This window comes from Oncorhynchus mykiss, chromosome 9, assembly GCF_057628025.1.
Source record: "Oncorhynchus mykiss isolate SJ-2025 chromosome 9, ASM5762802v1, whole genome shotgun sequence".
Classification (NCBI taxonomy): domain Eukaryota; kingdom Metazoa; phylum Chordata; class Actinopteri; order Salmoniformes; family Salmonidae; genus Oncorhynchus; species Oncorhynchus mykiss.
In genome coordinates this window covers 17,211,659-17,234,142 of record NC_143030.1, presented here as the reverse complement: position 1 = coordinate 17,234,142, position 22,484 = coordinate 17,211,659, and the positions used below count along the sequence as shown (strand labels likewise).

The 22,484-nt window shown below is 42.9% G+C and overlaps 1 protein-coding gene across 2 annotated transcripts; it reads right to left on the bottom strand.

Moving 5' to 3' along the window:
* Nucleotides 1–7,106: 7,106 nt before the first annotated feature.
* LOC110531556 (uncharacterized) lies at nucleotides 7,107–21,662 on the bottom strand. Of its 2 annotated transcripts, none has more exons than XM_021614791.3 (7): nucleotides 18,227–21,662; nucleotides 11,859–12,100; nucleotides 9,474–11,366; nucleotides 9,025–9,261; nucleotides 8,638–8,862; nucleotides 8,404–8,469; nucleotides 7,107–8,308 (listed from the first exon to the last, which is right to left on the bottom strand). In XM_021614791.3, exons 1-7 carry the CDS (start codon nucleotides 18,396–18,398, stop codon nucleotides 8,282–8,284), a joined length of 2,862 nt encoding a protein of 953 aa, XP_021470466.2. In that variant the 5' UTR covers nucleotides 18,399–21,662; the 3' UTR covers nucleotides 7,107–8,281. The 2 variants fall into 2 exon arrangements, with proteins under 2 accessions (XP_021470466.2, XP_021470467.2); XM_021614792.3 differs by having other exon boundaries at nucleotides 9,474–11,324.
* Nucleotides 21,663–22,484: the final 822 nt, after the last annotated feature.

Below are 22,484 nucleotides of genomic sequence, written 5' to 3'. Positions count from 1 at the left end.
ATGCAATAGCTCCTATGTCATGTGACCTAATTATTTCAAAGAAGGTTCAGCATGGCCACTGATTACCCTTCTATATTGCACACCCTTTAGTTTGTCCATTTTCATCTCACAAGATTTGACATTCATTTTTCAAAATCTAACATTTCTATAGCTCCTTGGTCATGTTACCTTCTGACTTCAAACATGGTGCAGAATGTACCCTTCTATATTGCACACTCTTGTTTATGTACTGTAAAATCACGCGGTATAACGTACATTTTTCAACGGGCTGTGGAGGAGCACTGGAGCTCTGGTGCTTAGCCCTTGCACCGCTCCTCTTGGCTGCATGCCCACTTTAACCCGGCACGTGCAGGGAACTGGAACAGGCCGCACTGGGTTCTCCTGGCAAACTGGGGATACCGTGGTCTGGAGCGCCGAGCTGGCACAAGACGTGCAGGGCTGGGGAGGCGCACAGGAGGCCCGGTGCGTGGGACTGGCACAGTTTTCACCAGACGGCTAACACGCATCTCAGGACAAGTATGGAGAGCTGACTCAGATGACATTAAACCGAGGACACTCTCTGTTAGGTGAATGTCATGCCTCATGCACCATCACAGCAGCTTTCTCATAACTCTCTCCTCCAATCTCCCCATCAACTCCTTAACTGTCTCTGCTTCACTCCCTTCGCTCCCCTCCAAGTTCACTGGCTCTGGTTTCATCCTCGGCTCCGCCGACCATCCCGTGTGCCCCCCAATTTTTTTGGGGGGGGCTGCCTCTCCTGGCAACGCTGCTTGGTCCTTTGCTGGTGGGTAGTACTGTCACGGCCGTCTTCCTGGAAGGAATAAGTGGACCAAAGTGCAGCGTTGTGAGCGTACATACAGTGCCTTGCGAAAGTATTCGGCCCCCTTGAACTTTGCGACCTTTTGCCACATTTCAGGCTTCAAACATAAAGATATAAAACTGTATTTTTTTATGAAGAATCAACAACAAGTGGGACACAATCATGAAGTGGAAGGACATTTATTGGATATTTCAAACATTTTTAACAAATCAAAAACTGAAAAATTGGGCGTGCAAAATTATTCAGCCCCTTTACTTTCAGTGCAGCAAACTCTCTCCAGAAGTTCAGTGAGGATCTCTGAATGATCCAATGTTGACCTAAATGACTAATGATGATAAATACAATCCACCTGTGTGCAATCAAGTCTCTGTATAAATGCACCTGCACTGTGATAGTCTCAGAGGTCCGTTAAAAGCACAGAGAGCATCATGAAGAACAAGGAACACACCAGGCAGGTCCAAGATACTGTTGTGAAGAAGTTTAAAGCTGGATTTGGATACGAAAAGATTTCCCAAGCTTTAAACATCCCAAGGAGCACTGTGCAAGCGATAATATTGAAATGGAAGGAGTATCAGACCACTGCAAATCTACCAAGACCTGGCCGTTCCTCTAAACTTTCAGCTCATACAAGGAGAAGACTGATCAGAGATGCAGCCAAGAGGCCCATGATCACTCTGGATGAACTGCAGAGATCTACAGCTGAGGTGGGAGACTCTGTCCATAGGACAACAATCAGTCGTATATTGCACAAATCTGGCCTTTATGGAAGAGTGGCAAGAAGAAAGACATTTATCCATAAGATATCCATAAAAAGTGTTGTTTAAAGTTTGCCACAAGCCACCTGGGAGACACACCAAACATGTGGAAGAAGGTGCTCTGGTCAGATGAAACCAAAATTGAACTTTTTGGCAACAATGCAAAACGTTATGTTTGGCGTAAAAGCAACACAGCTGAACACACCATCCCCACTGTCAAACATGGTGGTGGCAGCATCATGGTTTGGGCCTGCTTTTCTTCAGCAGGGACAGGGAAGATGGTTAAAATTGATGCGAAGATGGATGGAGCCAAATACAGGACCATTCTGGAAGAAAACCTGATGGAGTCTGCAAAAGACCTGAGACTGGGATGGAGATTTGTCTTCCAACAAGACAATGATCCAAAACATAAAGCAAAATCTACAATGGAATGGTTCAAAAATAAACATATCCAGGTGTTAGAATGGCCAAGTCAAAGTCCAGACCTGAATCCAATCGAGAATCTGTGGAAAGAACTGAAAACTGCTGTTCACAAATGCTCTCCATCCAACCTCGCTGAGCTCGAGCTGTTTTGCAAGGAGGAATGGGAAAAAATGTCAGTCTCTCGATGTGCAAAACTGATAGAGACATACCCCAAGCGACTTACAGCTGTAATCGCAGCAAAAGGTGGCGCAACAAAGTATTAACTTAAGGGGGCTGAATAATTTTGCACGCCCAATTTTTCAGTTTTTGATTTGTTAAAAAAGTTTGAAATATCCAATAAATGTCGTTCCACTTCATGATTGTGTCCCACTTGTTGTTGATTCTTCACGAAAAAATACAGTTTTATATCTTTATGTTTGAAGCCTGAAATGTGGCAAAAGGTCGCAAAGTTCAAGGGGGCCGAATACTTTCGCAAGGCACTGTAACTGTGGGAAGCATTGGAGTCAACATGGGCCAGCATCCCTGTGGAATGCTTTAAAAACACCTTGTAGAGTCCACGCCCCTGATAGACTGAGGCTGTTCTTAGGGCAAAAGGGGGAAGGTGCAACTCAATATTAGGAAGTTGTTCTTACTGTTTTGTACACTCAGTGTATAACAAGAGGACAACTGCTGATACACAACCAATTGTCTTCATATGTATCTATGGCACTGAGTAGAACATGTCCTGTACAAATATGCCTCTAGTATATAGTACATGCAAGACTGCTAATAAAGTGGCAATAATTGTAATATTCTCAAATATCGACAGTAGTTCTTTCTGACATACATTTCAACTTCAAGTTTTACTGTTACGGTAATACCACCCTGCATCCCTCTGCTGGCTTGCTTCTGAAGCTAAGCAGGGTTGGTCCTGATGGGTCCCTAGATGGGAGACCAGATGCTGCTGGAAGTGGTTTTGGAGGGCCAGTAGGAGGCAGTCTTTCCTATGGTCTAAAAAACAATCCCAGGGCAGTTATTGGTGACATTGCCCTGTGTAGGGTGCTGTCTTTCAGGTGGGATGTTAAATGGTGTCCTGACTCTCTGAGGTCATTAAAGATCCCATGGCACTTATTGTAAGAATAGGGGTGTTAACCCTGGTGTCCTGGCTAAATTCCCAATCTGGCCCTCATACCATCACAGTCACCTAATCATCCCCAGCTTACAATTGGCTCATTCATCTCCTCTCCCATGCAACTATTCCCCAGGTTGTTGCTGTTCTCAGTCAACTTACCTGGTAAAAAAAGTATTTAATAACTACTGTATACGAGTGGTGGTCGATGCCATTTAACATGAGGAAGGATGATTTAAAAAATGTATGAGCATGGCCTTATTTCTATTACAGCATATCGGATCACTGTCATTCATATTCTATTCACCCAGCTCAATGTAACATCGATAGGTTTAGGCTACTACATGATACTGGACATTTCCCTATACCCTATAACCTAGCCTATGAATGAAAGTTTACAAAGTAGGTGCACAGCTCGAGAGACGAATTGAGTAATCAAGGTGACAAACATTGACACATTCAATACCACCTTGCACAGTCTTGCCTGCATCTAGCTGATGTCGGGTGTAATCATTAGTCCAACAGATGCAAGCCAGAGTTTCTATTGAACAAATTCAGGTATGTTTATCCCCGTTCCGTTTGCTTCCGTATAAGAAATGCTTTTCAACAGATTTGGTGGAATGAATACACCCCTGATCACACGCAAAGACAGTTCACTATCACACGCTCTCCTCCTCCCACCTTTTCCCTTTCTTTGGTGGACTTCAGAGCACATATCAGCTATCTGTGACCATGCGAACAAACCTTTCCATGCCAAACCTTCATATCATAACCCCTAACCGGTACACACAGCCTACATCGTTGTCACCATATTAACTTCATAGTCAACATCGCTACTAGAACTAATGTGTTAGTAAACCCGCTACAATCATGCAGTACAGTCAGCAGCAAGCAGTTTAGCAGTTACACTGGCAGGCCCCTGTGGCAATAAATTAATAAAGCATAAAGTTTACCTTGACTTTGAAGAGTTCCAGTGTTGGATAGCCATAGCCAGTTAGCTAACAAGTAAGTGTGCCACTTCAGCTACATAATAAGTAGAGTTCCTACGGCCTTCTTTAACAATGCAAATGTTGTTTCTGTGACAGAACAAAACCATGACAAACCTAAAAACCTATTTCAAATCCAGACCTGCTACAACCTACAAAGTAAAATGGGTGAGATTGTAAGAGGTACAGAGTAGTAATTCATTTACGTACATGCCTACATTCAAATATACATTCTCTGATTAATATTATACTTTTGTGTCAAATAACCTGCATACACTGAAAATAGACTTAAATTATTGCCACCTTGAACATTATGTATATATACAGTTCTATGATAATCATTACTGTATTGTACTAATACTGTACAAAACATTCCCAATCTGTTCATGGTTATAATAAACTATTTTATTTTAACCTGTCTTTTATGTTATGTATGTACTGTATGTAGCAAAATATATTGGTCCCACTTTACAATATATTAAGTATCCAGAGCTCTATGTATTTACATGGTACTGTAGCTACGTAAGCAGGTACAGTCTAATTAAACAGTGTAGGTACACATTGTTATCCTGAAATGCAGTCTGTTTGTGCTAACATTACACTCTTTGCCACTCCTTGCCATGTCAAACATAAACAACGTTGTTGGCATGACAACTGGTGGAAAGGAATGGAATGCTAGCACAGAACAGACTGAACACTTTATTGTACGCAGTGGTTTGCGAAAGTATTCACCCCCTTGGCATTGTTCCTATTTAGTTGCCTTACGACTTGGAATTCAAATAGATTTTTTGGGGGTTTGTATCATTTGATTTACACAACATGCCTACCACTTTGAAGATGCAAAATATGTTTATTGTGAAACAAACAAGAAATAAGACAAATTAACATAAAACTTGAGCATGCATAGCTATTCACGTTTAAATGTTTCACCACTCAAGTGTTGCTTTAGCAGTTTGCTTAGGGTCATTGTCCTGCTGGAAGGTGAACCTCCATCCCAGTATCAAATCTCTGGAAGACTGAAACAGTTTTCCCTCAAGAATTTCCCTGTATTTAGTACCATCCACCATTCCTTAAATTCTGACCAGTTTCCCAGTCCCTGCCGATTAAAAACATTCCACACTTTGTTACATTACAGACTTCTTCTAAAATGTATTAAAACAAAAATGTCCTCATCAATCTACACACAATACCCATTATGAAAAAGCAGAAACAGGTTTTTAGAAATGTTTGCTAAAATAAATACCTTATTCACATAAGTATTCAGACCCTTTGCTATGACACTCAAAATTGAGCAGAGATGAATCCTGTTTCTATTGATCATCCTTGAGATGTTTCTTCAACTTGATTGGAGTCCACCTGTGGTAAATTAAATTGATTGGACATGATTTGGAAAGGCACACACCTGTCTATATAAGGTCCCAAGGTTGACAGTACATGTCAGAGCAAAAACCAAGCTATGAGGTCGAAGGAATTGTCCGTAGAGCTCCGAGACAGGAGTGTGTTGAGGCACAGTACTGGAAAAGTGTACCAGAAACTTTCTGCAGTATTGAAGGTCCCTAGGAACACAGTGGCTTTCATCATTCTTAAATGGAAGAAGTTTGGAACCACCAAGACTCTTCCTAGAGCTGGTCGCTCAGCCAAACGGAGCAATCGGGGGAGAAAGGCCTCAGTCAGGGAGGTGACCAAGAACCCAATGGTCACTCTCACAGAGCTCCAGAGTTCCTCTGTGGAGATGGGACAACCTTCCAGAAGGACAACCATCTCTGCAGCACTCCACCAATCAGGCCTTTATGGTAGAGTGGCCAGACGGAAGCTACTCCTCAGTAAAAGGCACATGAAATCCTGCTTGGAGTTTGCCAAAAGGCACCTAAAGACCATGAAAAACAAGATTATCTAGTCTGATGAAACCAAGATGGAACTCTTTGGACTGATTGCCAAGCATCACGTCTGGAGGAAACCTGGCACCCTCCCAACGGTGAAGCATGGTGGTAGCAGCATCATGCTGTGGGTATATTTTTCATCGGCAGGGACTGGGAGACTAGTCATGATCGAGGGTAAGATGAACGGAGCAAAGTACAGAGAGATCCTTGATGAAAACCTGCTCCAGAGTGCTCAGGACCTCAGACTGGGGTGAAGGTTCACCTTCCAACAAGACAATGCAGGAGTGGCTTCAGGACAAGTCTCTGAATGTCCTTGAGTGGACCAGCCAGAGCCCGGACTTGAACATGTCAAACATCTCTGGGGAGACCTGCAAGTAGCTGTGCTGCGATGCTCCCCATCCAACCTGCCAGAGCTTGAGAGGATCTGCAGAGAAGAATGAACTCCCCAAATACAGGTGGAGGGTTCTTAAAATAACCTTTCTTAAAATAACCTTTGTGTTAGGGGGCTCAAGAGCTGTTTCCCTCCACGGCATACTGCCATGGGACTTCACCTGCTGGCGATGAGAAGAAAATGGTCAGGTTCTCCATCACCTGGAGTGCCTGTCTGGGGGTGTTGTTGGCACCTGCCCTGGTGACATCAGGTAGGTGACCATTTGGCGTGCCCGTCTCCATCCAGAGCTGCTCCTGGAATGACCTCCGCAGGTAGTTGTGGAGAAGTCAGCCATATCAGCTATGTTCAGCTGATAGCCAGGTGTAGCGTTGGTAAGGATTCACTCCATGGTGCTGAAAAGAAAGCTCTGCTGTTGGGACAGCTTTATGTAGGTCTCAACAGTTTGTGGGCACCGTTATAGTGCTATAAATCTATTGTTTAGTGTTGTGTCGTGGCTTTGCTGGCATGCATCAAAACGATTTTTGGTTTGTTTGCCCCATCAAGATTGACATGCTAAAAACGGCACTGATTTAGAGAGCTGAACTTGAAAACGGAATCTAAATGCATCTGTGAAGTTTAATATATTGAACTTTGATTAACTTGAAATGATGGTTTATAAACTTGATACACAGACAATGAATGCAATAATTACCCGATTGAAAGTGAAAATATAAACATTGAACTTGAATGTTCAATAAATTTACATTTTGAACTGAATGACATATTTATTCAATACCGTTTCAAATCATTAAACACAGGTTCAAATGATTCATTCAATTAGTCCATTTCTACATTAAACATGAACAAATATTAAACTCAAATTGAACAATTTAATATTCATTCAGTTTAACCATAACCCTGTCACCTGCTTTTAACAAATCAGAAAGAAAAATAAATGGGACAAAAAGCTATTCAACAGTTGAATTTAACTGACTGGTGTCTAGATAGTTAGTCAGATGTTGAATCATACTTTTCCATCACTTTCTATCCAATGATTCCAGGTTTATATGTTACTATAACCTTTCAAAAGGTTTTCTTCTTGCACATTCAGAACCTTAGTTTAAAGCCTCCGGTACTGTCTCTGCCTCCTCTGCTGCAGTAACTCCTACGGACCCTCCTCTGACTGCTCCTGTTGTTGTGGACGTCCCAAAGACAACTCCTGCAGCTACTGTATGCCTACCAACACCTGTTAGTGTCCCTGAGAGTTTGATCAGGAGTTATTCCTCACTATTTCTTTAGCCTGTTTTCCCATCTCTTTCTCTGACATCTGGCCCGTTGACTCCTTCCTAAGACTCTCCATCTCTGCTTGTATTAATCTCTCTGCCTCTTGGAGCATCTCGTTGGTGTAGAACCCTCCTCTGTTCTCTCTCACCATCTTCTCTATGATGTTGAGTAACTCCGCTACTTACTCCGGTACTGGTTGCTGTACTGACCCGGCTGATTGGTGTTCCAGTATTTGTTGTCGATCACGTGATAGCGGCCTCCACATTTCTCCACAAGCTTGTTCAGTTCATCATTCTGTTGGTCACCATGAGTGAAGAGGACTGTGACATATTTAAAGGCCTCTGGTGAAAAATATGTTTCGATTTTCGCTACAGTCTTGAATAGATTGTGTACCGTTCCACTTTCAGTACAATGAGAAAGGCATGCGGTCCTGGAGCACACTCTGTTATACATTTAACTATTTTAGGTTTCAGCTCCTCTTCAGGGATGTCAGTGTCAAAGAATCCAGGTGTGTCAATCAGGGTGATGTTTCTCCCTTTGATGTTCTTGGTATGAGCTTTACATTTCTGTGTTGAGGAGGTGGAGGAACTGTCTACGAGGAACACATCATCTTGTCCGAAGATGGTGTTTCCAGCACTGCTTTTACCTCCTCCGGTTATAACAAGCAGCACAATCCTGATGTCTATAGGGAGGGTTCATAATTATAACTTGAAATGGATCAATCATATCGTAATCATGTATTTGATTTAAAGGTGGGGGTGAAGTGTTGTAACTCACCTTGCTCTGGTCGAGTGCCCAATTGGAACCCTCTGAGATGCAAAGCATTCTGGGTAGTTTTAAAAGCTGCAATGAAGAAATGTGATTGTTATTATTAAAAAATCTGCCATTATTGATATATTACACAGTATTATATAAGGGCTTCAGATAATCTGCAATGTGATTCGCTTAAACATATTGAAGTTAAGGGACATTTTGTTTAATTCTTTGAGACCTTTAAAAGTCTCTGCTCACCTTGGTAGAATCTCTGTCATTGGGATGGACGACAATGCGGACAAGGAAGGGGGTTCTGCTCGCTCGATTCTGTTCATACCTACGGATCTCTTCTAGCAGAAGCTGCGTTGCCACCTTGTGAGGGAACTGGAGAACCTCACCAGTTCCAACTACAGGGAACGCAATGGAACGGAAGCCCCGGATCTCACAAGCAGTCAGGATTTCCCTCACACCCTGCATCAGAGCCTGAGAGAGGACCAGAGGTCAAGGGTTAATGGAGGTTCAATGGTCATAACACACACACACACACACACACACACACACACACACACACACACACACACACACACACACACACACACACACACACACACACACACACACACACACACACACACACACACACACCTGTACAGCTGGTCCTTGGGGGTTGTTGTCCCAGTGTGCACAGCTGAGGAAGAAGACACGGCCAGAGCTGAGACCAGACAGTCCCTCCACCAGGACGTTGTCACCAGGTGCAGTCCATCCCGCTGATTCCCTCAGAAATGCTGTCATCAGCGCCGGTCCAGCTGCCTCCGACAAGACATTACCCACTCGGGAGGATAGCGGGTCACTACCAACCATGGGTGACACCAGAGCATCCACCTTCAGAAAGACAGACACAGACAGACAGACAAAGAGACAGACAGAGGGACAGACAGAGAGAGGGGGGAGAGAGAGACAAATACATCAAGTAAAAGGGGAAGAGAAAAAGGAAAAGAAAGTGTAAAAGAGAAAGGGAACATTGAGTCAGTATGAAGTCAACATAATTCACAGAATGTGAAGGCTGTGGCCATGTCAGTGTGTCTCTCTCTTACCTCCTGTTTCTCTATGGTTCCCTGGATGATCTCCACCTGGACACAGACCTCTGGAGCCACTGGTCCCCTGGTGGAGGCAGCAGTGGTGTCTCTATGAGGAGCATGTGTAGTGGTAGTGGTGGTGCTGGACTCTACCTCCAACCCAGGAAACTCCCTCTTCCCCTCTAACAGCCTATCACAGGCCTCCTGCATGGCTCTCACTGCCTCTCCACTCAAATCAATCAGAGTGACCTTGGTAAGGATGTGCTGTTCCCTCCCAAAGTCCCTCACTGCAGAGACTATGGCCTCAGAACACACCTTCAGAGGAACGCCAAATAACCCTGAGCTGATGCAGGGCATGGCCAGGGTCTGGAGCTCCAGGGTCTCTGCCAGATCCAAGACTGCCTTTACTGTCTTCTCCAGCAGAGGGCGCTCATTCCCACCTACTCTGCCCCCTACTGGTCCCACTGCATGCAGCAGCATCTTACAAGGCAGCCATCCTCCTGTAGTCTCTACCACTGTACCTGTGGGTACTCTCCCTATCTGCCTAACCAGATCCCTGCTGGCTTGCTGTACTTCATGCCCCCCTGCCCGGCTCAGAGCTGCAGCCACGCCCCCAGCGTGATCCAGATACTCATTGGCTGCGTTCACCAGTGCGTCTGCCCGTTCCTTGGTGATGTCACCCTGAAAAACAACTACCTGCAGCCCACCCTGGAGGTGATAGCTGGTGGCTGCGATCGTCTCGTTAGGTCTTGGTCCGGCGCCTGCTTCACCGTCTATGCCACCATGGTTCTGTTGAGGACGTCCCACAACTCTTACACTGGACTGGTCTTTCAGAAAGGCCCCAATCTCCTCCCTCAGCTCCTGAACCTGCTTCAGGTGACCCAGCAGCTGTACTCTACACCCAGGACCATACCTGGCCACCACCCTGCGTCTACTTTGGTTCATCTCCTTCACCTTTGTCTCAAGTTTGGACTTCAGTTCAGCCTGGAAAGCACCGTTGGGCACATCAATCTTCTCCTCCCCAAACTCCCCCAGCAGATCCTTCTCAGCCTGCTCCAGTTTCCCAGAGGAGAGGGAGAACAGACGGAGCTCTGTATCCCCCAACTCTACCTCCACATGGAGTCCCAACCCCAGCAGACTGCTCAGGTTCCCAGGCCTCCCATACTCATCCCTCAGGAAGGACAGGAGGTGGGGGGACACCTCAGGCACCACCCGCTCCAGCACCAGAGAGATTTTATCTGTAACTAACTGTCTGGCTGTCCGGACATCACTTGCTGAACCCATCAGCTCCAGCTGGCCAGAGTCACCGCGTGTCACCTTCACCCCTGGAACAACCTCAACTAGATCCTTCTCTATCACTTCACCTAGAAGACGGAGCTTGGACTGTCCAAGTTGACAGGTGGTGCTGATCTTCTCCTGCTTCCAGGAGCTCAGACCCTGACCCTGGAAGGCCTTCAGCTCCTTAAGCTTGGCCTGGACTTCGGGCCCCTCCCCAACCACCACCGCAAACCCTTCCCCTGTCTCGCAGTAAACCCTCACATCCTCCGAACACAGGGTACTGCTCTGCAGCAGAGTCTGGAGCTTACGTGGGTCTACCTCATAGTGGCATTTGTACCGCTCCTGGAGCTGTTTGAACAGTCTCTCGACCTGTACCTTCCATGGTCCCACCCCAACCCCATCTCCACATGACCCAGCTTGGCCTGAGCCTTTGACCACTGCCCTCCCGTCCTCTGGATGGAGGTGGACAGAGCAGCCCAGAGAGGACAGCTGCTGCTGCAGGTCTCTTCCAGCCCCAGGGCTCTCCTTCAGGTATCTCAGGAGGTAGGAGTCTAGATGGAGTTCATGCTCTAGGAAACCAAGTGGGGATGTCTGGACAGGGAGGGAGGGATGGAATGGGAGGGACTGGTGACTCTAGAGTCAGAGATAAAAGGTGCAAGTCCTGGGGAATTCCACTGTTAATGATTATTATGTCTGTCTTTATCTATGTTTATTATTCATTTATTATTGTAGGTCAAATGTACAGCTGTGTCTAGATTATATTATAAATCTATCAACTCGTTTGGCATTTGTCCATTTTAGTTGAATACAGATTTGTTTGGCTAAAATGTATGTTCTTGTCATTTCTCATATTGTAAATGTATATTTTACTCACCATAACATCACATTAAATCAAACATCACATAAAATCAATGCAGACTATTTTGACCTCATTTTGACCTCATATGAAGGGATAATAATAAATAATAATAAAGCCATTACCTGACAGGCAGATCCACGATATGTGTTTACTGGGATGCAATTAATATTGACCTCATATTATGGAAGATAAATGTTTTATCTAACAAGTTAAGTGACTAAGCATGCACTATATAGGTGCAGCTGTACTGTATAGTCTGGCCTCACCTCTTGACTGCTGTCTGGGGAGGTTGTTGTGGGTGGAGGCTCCTGACTGCTGACTGGGGAGGTTGTTGTGGGTGGAGGCTCCTGACTGCTGACTGGGGAGGTTGTTGTGGGTGGAGGCTCCTGACTGCTGACTGGGGAGGTTGTTGTGGGTGGAGGCTCCAGGCTGTCTCTCAGAGTGAGGAAGAGAGGTCCTCCAGGCATCTCCAAAACATGATTAGGTTTCTGAAGTACCCTCTCCTGGACTGGAAGAGTTACAGCATCATAATAAGTTATTGTTATTATAGTCGTAGTAGTGATAATAGAAATAACAACCCTAAAAGTGCCAACATATTTTTATCTTAAAAGCACCAAATGGGGTCATTTTTTACCACAAATTATTAATGATTGTAAAGAGATACTGTCAAGCAGTAACATGTTATTTTATTAAACTTTTGTAATTCACAGAAATTGTTTTATTTCCCCAAAATAAGTATTATTATTATTTATTTTTTTAAATCACTTTTAGTTAAATTTGTTGTTATAAAATAGACACTTTTGTATGTTTTTCATGTTTTTAACAGCTATGTTGATACATTTCGTCCATAGCAACATGAACATTGCTCTGTTATTCATATAAAAAAAAGTGTGTCTGATACTCAACGGGCTGAGAAATTAGCGTTTGAGCTAATCTGATTTACGGGTACAACCTACAGTAAGAACGGCTGGCGATATGGGCAACGGTGCCATCAGACTTTTGGCTCTAACATTGTAATGCTAGGCTATCAACTTAATTCCAATTGAATCTGAAAGATGAGAGTCAACTTGGTAAAGAGACACTGACTGGAATCTAAAAATACATTTACATTATTTTAGGAGGCTGCCACACCCCCTAGGGACCAAAACTGCTCCATATCTAAATATTTTCAGGGTACATACAGTACATGTACATCTGCCTCTAAGCCAAATCTGGTGCTTTTATCACAAAGTGCACTACTGAGCCAACATTTTCAGTTTGGCTGCACATTACTATAATTCCAAATAGATCATTTTTCATGGCTCCACAATAACACAGACATCAGAGTAAATTGTTTTTCTGTTGTTGGTAACTAGTTGCTTGACGAAGCCCCAAAATCTTAAAATGTTCAAAGGGTGTGTCACGCCCTGACCGTAGAGAGCTTTTTATGTCTCTATTTTTGGGTTGGTCAGGGTGTGATTTGAGTGGGCATTCTATGTTCTTTTTCTATGTGTTTGTATTTCTTTGTTTTGGCCGGGTATGGTTCTCAATCAGGGACAGCTGTCGATCGTTGTCTCTGATTGAGAACCATACTTAGGTAGCCTTTTCCCACCCGTGTCTTGTGGGTAGTTGATTTCTGTTGAGTGTTTCTCACCTTTCAGGACTGTTTCGGTTATTCCCTTTGTTATTTTTGTATTTAGTGTTCAGTGTCAATAAACAAACATGAACACCAACAGCCGTTACAGGGTGAAAAGAATTTACCCTTTAATAATATTTTTTTTCACTTTTGAAAGCATTCATTTGTTTTGACAACAATCCTATTATTTTTTCCAATAGACCCATGGAAAATGAATTATTATAAATATATACAGATTTCGTACCAGTCCAAAGTTTGAACAGACCTACTCAGTCAACGGTTTCTACATAAGATAATAATAGTGAAGACATCAAAACTATGAAATAACACATATGGAATCACGTAGTAACCAAAAAAGTGTTAAACAAATCAAAATATATTTTAGATTCTTCAAAGTAGCTGCCCTGTGCCTTGAGAGCTTTACACACTCTTGACATTCTCCTCTGAACAGTTGATGTTGAGATGTGTATGTTACTTGAACTCTGTGAAGCATTTATTTGGGCTGCAATTTTTGAGGCTGGTAATTCTAATGAACTTATCCTCTGCAGCAGAGGTAACTCTTAAGGCTGGGTGATACGGCCAAGATATCATATCATGGTATTTTTCTAATTTTTGTTGGTATGACGGTATTTGATGTTATTCATTAATAAAAGTTCTAAATTTGCTTTATGAGTAGTGCTTGACCCTAGGGTGGCAACACATACAGTATATTCTAAATTATTTCCATTTCAATGGGTCTCTCTCCATTCTGATTGTTTTATACTGTTAAATTCAACTTCAACTTAAATCATTTCCTGCATTTCCATCAATTTCCGCATTTCCTGCAATCATTTTAGATCATTTCCACACTGCCACGATATGGGCAAAAATTCTCTGCCTTTAATGTTGCAATTGCGATTTAGATCAAAACACTTGGGTGAACTTTTGGAATCATGGAAATATGTTTATTCTAATTCTATAGTTAGAATATAAATAATAGTGGGCACTTTGAATACAGTGTTGTTTGACATGACAAAGAATGAAAATGCCATGAACGAGTTACTGTGACAGGGTAGAAACCAAAGTGATGTTCTATGTTTCCTAGGGGACCCTATAATCTTTGGCTACATTACATCTTTATGCATATAGCCAACATATTCATGTTCCCCCTATTCCTCTTTGATTTAGAAGATAAATATGCTGATTTATGCTTTCACCAGCACTGTTATAAGGCTGTATTAGCTAGCTATGTTTGCTCTGACTCAGTACTTTATTAGCAAGCTAACTAGCGATTAGCATTAGTGGCTAACAGGATTTAGCTTAATTAGCGATTAGCATTAGTGGCTAACAGGATTTAGCTTAACTTTCTAAGAAAATACAAACTAGCTGTTTGCAGATGTAAGAAACACAAACTAATATTGTAACTAAAGAACGCTTGTGAATTTATATTACGATCAAATTGGAAACAACATTGTTGTCATCAACATTGTTGCATGTGCTGCATTGACTAAGCAGACTGAAAGAAAGTGTCTCATGGTCAAGCAACAACAAAAGGGCTCCTTGAGTGACAGGGGGTGGGACTAGGTCTGTGTGGAAAGCGGCGTGGAGAGAGAGAGAGAGCGTTTTGAAACTTCTGTATGTGTAATGTTTAATGTTAATTTGTATTGTTTATTTCACTTTATATATTCACTTTATATATTATCTACCTCACTTGCTTTGGCAATGTTAACACGTTTCCCATGCCAATAAAGCCCTTGAATTGAATTGAGAGCGGAGAGGGATGACTCAAGTAGCGGAGTAAACTATAAAAATGGACGTTACACAAGGCGTATCACATTTAACAAACCAAACATTCAAATACCGGTATAGAAGGTAAAGTAAATACCCAAACCGGTCCCTGCATCAATACCGGTATATAGTAAAATACGTTATACGTTATATTCTCTTTGCTTATTTGAGCTGTTCATGCCATAATATGGACTTTGTCTTTTACCAAATTTTACCAAATATTTTGTATACCACCCCTACCTTGTCACAACTCAACTGATTGGCTCAAATGCATTAAGAAAGAAATTCCACAAATTAACTTTTAACAAGGCACACCTGTTAATTGAAATGCATTCCGGGTGACGAACTCATGAAGCTGGTTGAGAGAATGCCAAGAGTGTGCAAAGCTGTCATCAAGGCAAAGCGCAGCTGCTTTGAAGAATCTCAAAAACAAAATATATTTTTATTTGTTTATCAATTTCTGCCCTTCTAGAACGGTCAACTATAAGAGTGGTTGTTGTGAAGTGTAAATATCTAGGAGCAACAACAGCTCAGCCTCGAAGTGGAAGGCCACACAATCTCACAGAACGGGATTGACTGAGTGCTGAAACGCGTAGCATGTCAAATATTATCTGTCCTCGGTGGCAACACTCACTGCCGAGTTCCAAACTGCCTCTGGAAGCAACGTCAGCACAATAACTGTTCGTTGGGAGCTTCATGAAATAGGTGTCCATGGCCGAGCAGCCGCTCACAAGCCTAACATCACCATGCGCAATGCCAAGCGTCGGCTGGAGTGGTGTAAAGCGCCATTGGACTCTGGAGCAGTATAAAAAATACATTCTCTGGCGTGATGAATCACGCCTCACCATCTGGCAGTCTGATGGACAAATCTGTGTTTGGCTGATGCCAAGAGAATGCTACCTGCCCCAATGTAAAGTGGCAACTGTAAAGTTAAGTGGAGGAGGAAAAATGGTCTAGGGCAGTGATTCATTGTTCAAGCTCCTTAATTCCAGTGAAGGGAAATCTTAACGCTACAGCATACAATGACATTCAATACGATTCTGTGCTTCCAACTTTGTGGCAACAGTTTGGGGAAGGCCCTTTCCAATTTCAGCATGATAATGCCCCCGTGCACAAAGCAAGGTCCATCCAGAAATGATTTGTTGAGATTGATGTGGAAGTACTTGTCTGGCCAGCACAGAGCCCTGACCTCAACCCCATCGAACACCTTTGGGATAAATTGGAAGGCCGACTGCGAGCCAGGCCTAATCGTCCACCATTTATTTATTTTACCTTTATTTAACCAGGTAGGCTAGTTGAGAACAAGTTCTCATTTGCAACTGCGACCTGGCCAAGATAAAGCAAAGCAGTTCAACACATACAACAACACAGAGTTACACATGGAATAAACAAACATACAATCAATAATACAGTAGAAAAATATACAGCAAAAATATAAATATACAGAAAAATATAAATAGGCCATGGTAGAAAAGTATTTAGAATATAGCAATTAAACACTGGAATGGTAGGATGTGCAGAAGATGAATGTGCAAGTTGAGATACTGGGGTGCAAAGGAGCAAGATAAATAAATAAATACAGTATGGGGATGAGGTAGATTGGATTGGCTATTTACAGATGAGCTATGGACAGGTGCAGTGATCTGTGAGCTGCTCTGACAGCTGGTGCTTAAAGCTAGTGAGGGAGGTAAGAGTCTACAGCTTCAGAGATTTTTGCAGTTCGTTCAAGTCATTGGCAGCAGAGAACTGGAAGGAGAGGCAGCCAAAGGAAGAATTGGCTTTGGGGGTGACTAGTGAGGTATACCTGCTGGAGCGGGGACTACCGGTGGGTGTAGCTATGGTGACCAGTGAGCTGAGATAAGGCGGGGCTTTACCTAGCAGAGACTTGTAGATGACCTGGAGCCAGTGGGTTTGGCGACAAGTATGAAGCGAGGGCCAGCCAACAAGATCATACAGGTCGCAGTGGTGGATAGTATATGGGGCTTTGGTGACAAAACGGATGGCACTGTGATAGACTGCATCCAATTTGTTCAGTAGTGTTGGAGGCTATTTTGTAAATGACATCGGCGAAGTCGAGGATCGGTAGGATGGTCAGTTTTACGAGGGTATGCTTGGCAGCATGAGTGAAGGATGCTTTGTTGCGAAATAGGAAGCCGATTCTAGATTTCATTTTGGATTGTAGATGTTTAATGTGAGTCTGGAAGGAGAGTTTACAGTCTAACCAGACACCTAGGTATTTGTAGTTATCCACATATTCTAAGTCAGAACCGTCCAGAGTAGTGATGCTGAACGGGCGGGCGGGTGCGGGCAGCGATCGGTTGAAGAGCATGCATTTAGTTTTACTTGCATTTAAGAGCGGTTGGAGGCCACGGTAGGAGAGTTGTGTGGCATTGAAGCTCATCTGGAGGTTAGTTAACACAGTGTCTAACGAAGGGCCAGAGGTATACAGAATGGTGTCGACTTCACTAATGCTCTTGCGGCTGAATGGAACAAAGTCCCTACAGCAAAGTTCCAACATCTAGTGGAAAACCTTCCCAGAAGAGTGGAGGCTATTGTAAGAGTAAAGGGGGACTAACTCTATATTAATGCCCATGGTTTTGGAATGAGATGTCTGACACGCAGTTGTCCACATACTTTTGGTCATGTAGTGTACCTTGTCCATACCCTGTTTCCTGGGTAAGAAAATCAATATGTACATTTTTAATTTGGGTAAACTACCCTTTAAATTCTACAAGTTATGTTCTCAAGGGTGAAGTGAGCATGCAGCCTAATTTAAAGCAGCAATATGTAACGTTTTGGGGGGACACCCACATTCACATAGAAATGTCTGTTATAGATCTATCATTGCGTTTGAAAGCAAGTTTAAGAAGATGTTGATCTGTTCTATTTGTGCTATTTCTATGCGTCTCATTCTTTCGTGTAGTTTTTGCTTCTTTTACTTTCAGTTTCGTGCACAAGCTTCAAACAGATGAAAATAAAATATTTTTGTTTATGGAAAACATATTTCACGGAGGTTTAGATGGTACAAAGATTCTCTACACTATTCATGTTTGTTTTGTCACAAACTGAAATTAGGCTAACTATTAGAACTTTTACAAAAAAACGGTGGAGCGATTTCTGCATAGACCAGCTTTAAATATGAAAGTGAAACTGTTACACAATTATCGACAGAAAAACATGTAAATATACTTTTTTTACGTTTCACCTTTAGTTTCAAGTACAGTTCAAATAGTAAACTCAATATTTCTATACCTGTCCGGTCAATAAATGCGATCTTGTAAACGTTGTCACCAACATTGTGTATCGGTCCGCAGTCTCCACCACCAGATTTACGGCGAACCTGAAAGTACTTTTCTAACTTCTCTTTCTGTGCTGGATCCAGACTGGGAACCTCGAAGAAAACGGGGTATTTGTAACCTTCCATATTGTAATCCAAAGTAGCCTACTCGCTTTCTTATAATAGCTACTGTACAAGCGCTCAAATCAGTTTGATTCGAACAGCACAACTGCTGTGAACTTGTCAACCTACGCACCTGACAGATGACGCGCGCGACCACCCCTTCTTGCAAAAGAAATACACTTTTTTGTATTGTACTTGGGACCATAGACCTTGGATGCGATCAAGCGGAACACTTTTGTCAATTCACCGCCTTTCAAAGTGTCCCTTACAAAAGAAGATTGCAACTGCAGTAAAAGTGCATTAACAGTCGACTTTTGACGCAGTAATTGCGGAATAACTGAAGTGAACTGCAGTTGAACTGCAGGTATACTCCACTCGAACTGCAGTTAGCTGCAAAATTTTTGCTGTAAAAAAAAGTGTTTAATACTACACTCATCGCCTGCATTGTGTGGCTCTATTGCAGGAGTCCCCAACCCAGTTCCTGGAGAGCGACTCTCCTGTAGGTTTACACTCCAACCCCAGGTGTAGCTAACCGTGTTACAACTAATTTCTCATCAATCTACACACAATACCCCATAATGACAATTGAAAACAGCGTTTTAGATAAGATAAAATATCAAATAAACCTTAATTACATAAGTATTCAGACCCTTTGTTTTGAGACTCAGAATTGAGCTCAGGTGCATCCTGTTTCTACAACTTGCTTGGAGTACACCTCTGGTCAATTCAATTGATTAGACATTATTTGGAAAAGCACACACCTGTCTATATAAGGTCTCACAGTTGACAGTGCATGAAAAAAACAAGCCATGAGGTCAAAGATGTTAAGATGGTGCCAGAGAAGAAGGCTGACGTTTTACGTGTGCCTATCAAATTGTGTTTTTTCGTTCGTTCTTTGCGTTGTTTGTAACTTATTTTCTAACTTATTTTGTACATAATGTTGCTGCTACCGTCTCTTATGACCGAAAATAACTGGACATCAGAACTGCGATTACTCACCCCGATCTGGCAGAATCCTGTTTTTTCCATTAACGAGTCCGACGAGCCCGATGTGAATGACATACTGCTTTCCCGGGAACAGGCCCAGATCTCCGTCATTTGCGTGAAGAGAAGACCGAGAAAATAGGGTCCGGAGGGCGGGCTGACTTCGGAGAATTTGTAGGCAATCGAAATAAACCCCCACTGCCTTCCATTCTGCTAGCAAATGTGCAATCTTTGGAAAATAAAATCGATGACTGACGTGGAAGATTAAACTACCAACAGGACATTCAAAACTGTAATATCTTATTCTTCACAGAGTCGTGGCTGAATGACAACACTATCAACATTCAGCTGGCTGGTTATACGCTGTATCGGCAGGATAGAACAGCGGCGTCTGGTAAGACAAGAGGGGCTGATTATGTATTTTTGTAAATAACAGCTGGTGCATGATATCTAAGGAAGTCTCGAGGTTTTGCTCACCTGAGGTAGAGTTTCTCATGATAAGCTGTAGACCACACTATCTAACTAGAGCGTTTTCATCTGTATTTTTTGTAGCTGTCTACATACCACCACAGACTGAGGCTGGCACTAAGACCGCACTCAATGAGCTGTACTCCGCCATAAGCAAACTGGAAAACGCTCACACAGAGGAGGCGCTCCTAGTGGCAGGGGACTTTAATGCAGGGAAACTTAAATCAGTCTTACCAAATTTCTATCAGCATGTTAAATGTGCAACCAGAGGGAAAAAAACTCTGGACCACCTTTACTCCACACACAGAGATACATACAAAGCTCTCCCTCGCCTTCCATTTGGCAAATCTGACCATAATTCTATCCTCCTGATTCCTTTCTACAAGCAAAAATTAAAGCAGGAAGCACCAGTGACTTGATCAATAAAAAAGTGGTCGGATGAAGTAGATGCTAAGCTACAGGACTGTTTTACTAGCACAGACTGGAATATGTTCCAGGATTCCTCCGATGGCATTGAGAAGTACACCACATCAGTCATTGGCTTCATCAATAAGTGCATTGATGACTTCATCCCCACAGTGACTGTACATGCATACCCCACCCAGAAACCATGGATTACAGGCAACATCCGCACTGAGCTAAAGGCTAGAGCTGCCAATTTCAAGGAGCGGGACTCTAACCCTGTAGCTTATAAGAAATCCCGCTATGCCCTCCGACGAACCATCAAACCGTCAATACAGGACTAAGATCGAATCGTACTACACCGGCTCTGATGCTCGTCGGATGTGACAGGGCTTGCAAACCATTACAGACTACAAAAGGGAAACACCGCTGAGAGCTTCCCAGTGACACAAGTCTACCAGACCGAGCTAAACTACTTCTATGCTCCCTTCGAGGCAAATAACACTGAAACATGAATGAGAGCATCGGCTGTTCCGGAAGACTATGTGGAATATTTTTGGTCCCTTGTCTTCCCCGAAAACAGGTACTGACAGGGGTAGCAATATGAGTCTGTCAGATGTCGTCACGTTGATAGGGATGGTGATGGAGGTGGTGATGGAGGCTTTGGTGGTCCACACAAATGAAGAAGCAGGTGTCCCTTCCAGTGATGTGGAGCTGATCTTGGACCTGGTGCCAGTAAGGATGGTCTTCACAGAGGCTGTAAGACCCTCCCTCCTTCATATATAAATTATTTGACTTCACTGCCTCTTCAATGGTAAGGTCTCTTGCTCCGTGGGGACACTTGACCTCCACCACTGCTGTGGTGCTCACCAGGCCAATCGATGAGACACCCAGGATCCCAGACCCCGTGACCGAAAGCCCTGACTCCTGCATATCCAGGCTCCTGCTGCTCCACCAACAGAGCCATGCCAGCCAGGATGCCTGTATGCCCCAGGTGCACTTGTTTTTTAATAATGTCTGCTACAGACAGGGATGACGGGGAGAGTAGCGGTTGTTCTGACTCAGGTTCAAGTAGACATGCCATTTCACTGAATCTGAAGATCCTCCTCTCTGGGCTCTTGGGACAGACGGTTGTAGTCTTCAGCCGTGTACAGGTCCTCCACTGACTGCACCTGGGTTGGCATGGCTGGCTTCCTCCACTTGTATTCCACATCTGTACAGCCGATATTGTGAACCTCCAAAATAGGCTGCATGGCTACACTAATGAGCTCCACGGAAGCATTCACATGTGGTAGAGAGAATCGCCTGATCACCTATTGAGACTTGCCAAGAGGAACGATGTTAAGTTGCACATTCCCTTCAATGCATGACTTTGAACACCTTGAAATACATTTGTTGTTAGAAATGTGCTATATAAATAAAGTTTGATTGGATTGATGACATTACAGCTGTAGAATATTTAATAAACTGTCATTTTCACATGACGTGCAGTTTTTCCATAAAATCCCAAGTTATCAGTTCAAAGTTCATCACTTGACATATCATTCATATAGGGGGAAGGATCCTATAAATCAAGACTGTGAATAAATAAATACCGTGCCTTTGAAGATGTCCCTGGTCATTAATCTACAACACAGGCTGGATGTCTAAACAAAGTCAATTCTGAATATCAATAGATATTTAGATTCATTCTACTAAATTACAACATTCTAAAACTGAGTTATCAAAGTCTGGTATCCGGAGTAATCTGGTTAATGATTATAGAATTTAGTAATTGTCTTTTTCATTGTAAAATGTTGACAGCTGTATAGAACACATCGTATCGCTAAGATGTTCAAACCTAACTAATAGCTACACTCACCGACACAGGAGAAACTTTAGCCCCTCACTATAGCTCCTCTTCTCCACATGGCCAGACTTAGTGGTCTTCTCTCCTTTTAATGACAGGTAAAGTAGGTTGTATTAGACATTCAACAGACATTTGCCATTAAATCTCTTGTTCGCAATAACCTTTGAATTGATTGTCATAGAAACATCAAAACATGTGGTAATTATTCTAAAAACATCTGGGAAAGACACTCAAAGAAGAGACTGATACTTTAATTGGAGAAACAGGAAGGATTGGCATCAAGAAGAGGACAACAGACTGCAGAGAATTTTAAACCGTTTCATGATTAATCCTATCATCGTGGCTTCACCCTATAATTATGTAGAAAGACCTTGTCTCCTTAAAATTGTCAACCTAAGTTAGTTTTA

Coding starts and splice junctions, on each gene's coding strand:
- LOC110531556 (XM_021614791.3), bottom strand. CDS start 18,398: ATGGAAGGTTACAAATACCCCGTTTTCTTCGAGGTTCCCAGTCTGGAT. Junction 11,367..11,858: donor CCCCAGACAGCAGTCAAGAG/GTGAGGCCAGAC, acceptor CTCTGACTCTAG/AGTCACCAGTCCCTCCCATT. Junction 8,470..8,637: donor ATGACAGAGATTCTACCAAG/GTGAGCAGAGAC, acceptor TCTTCATTGCAG/CTTTTAAAACTACCCAGAAT.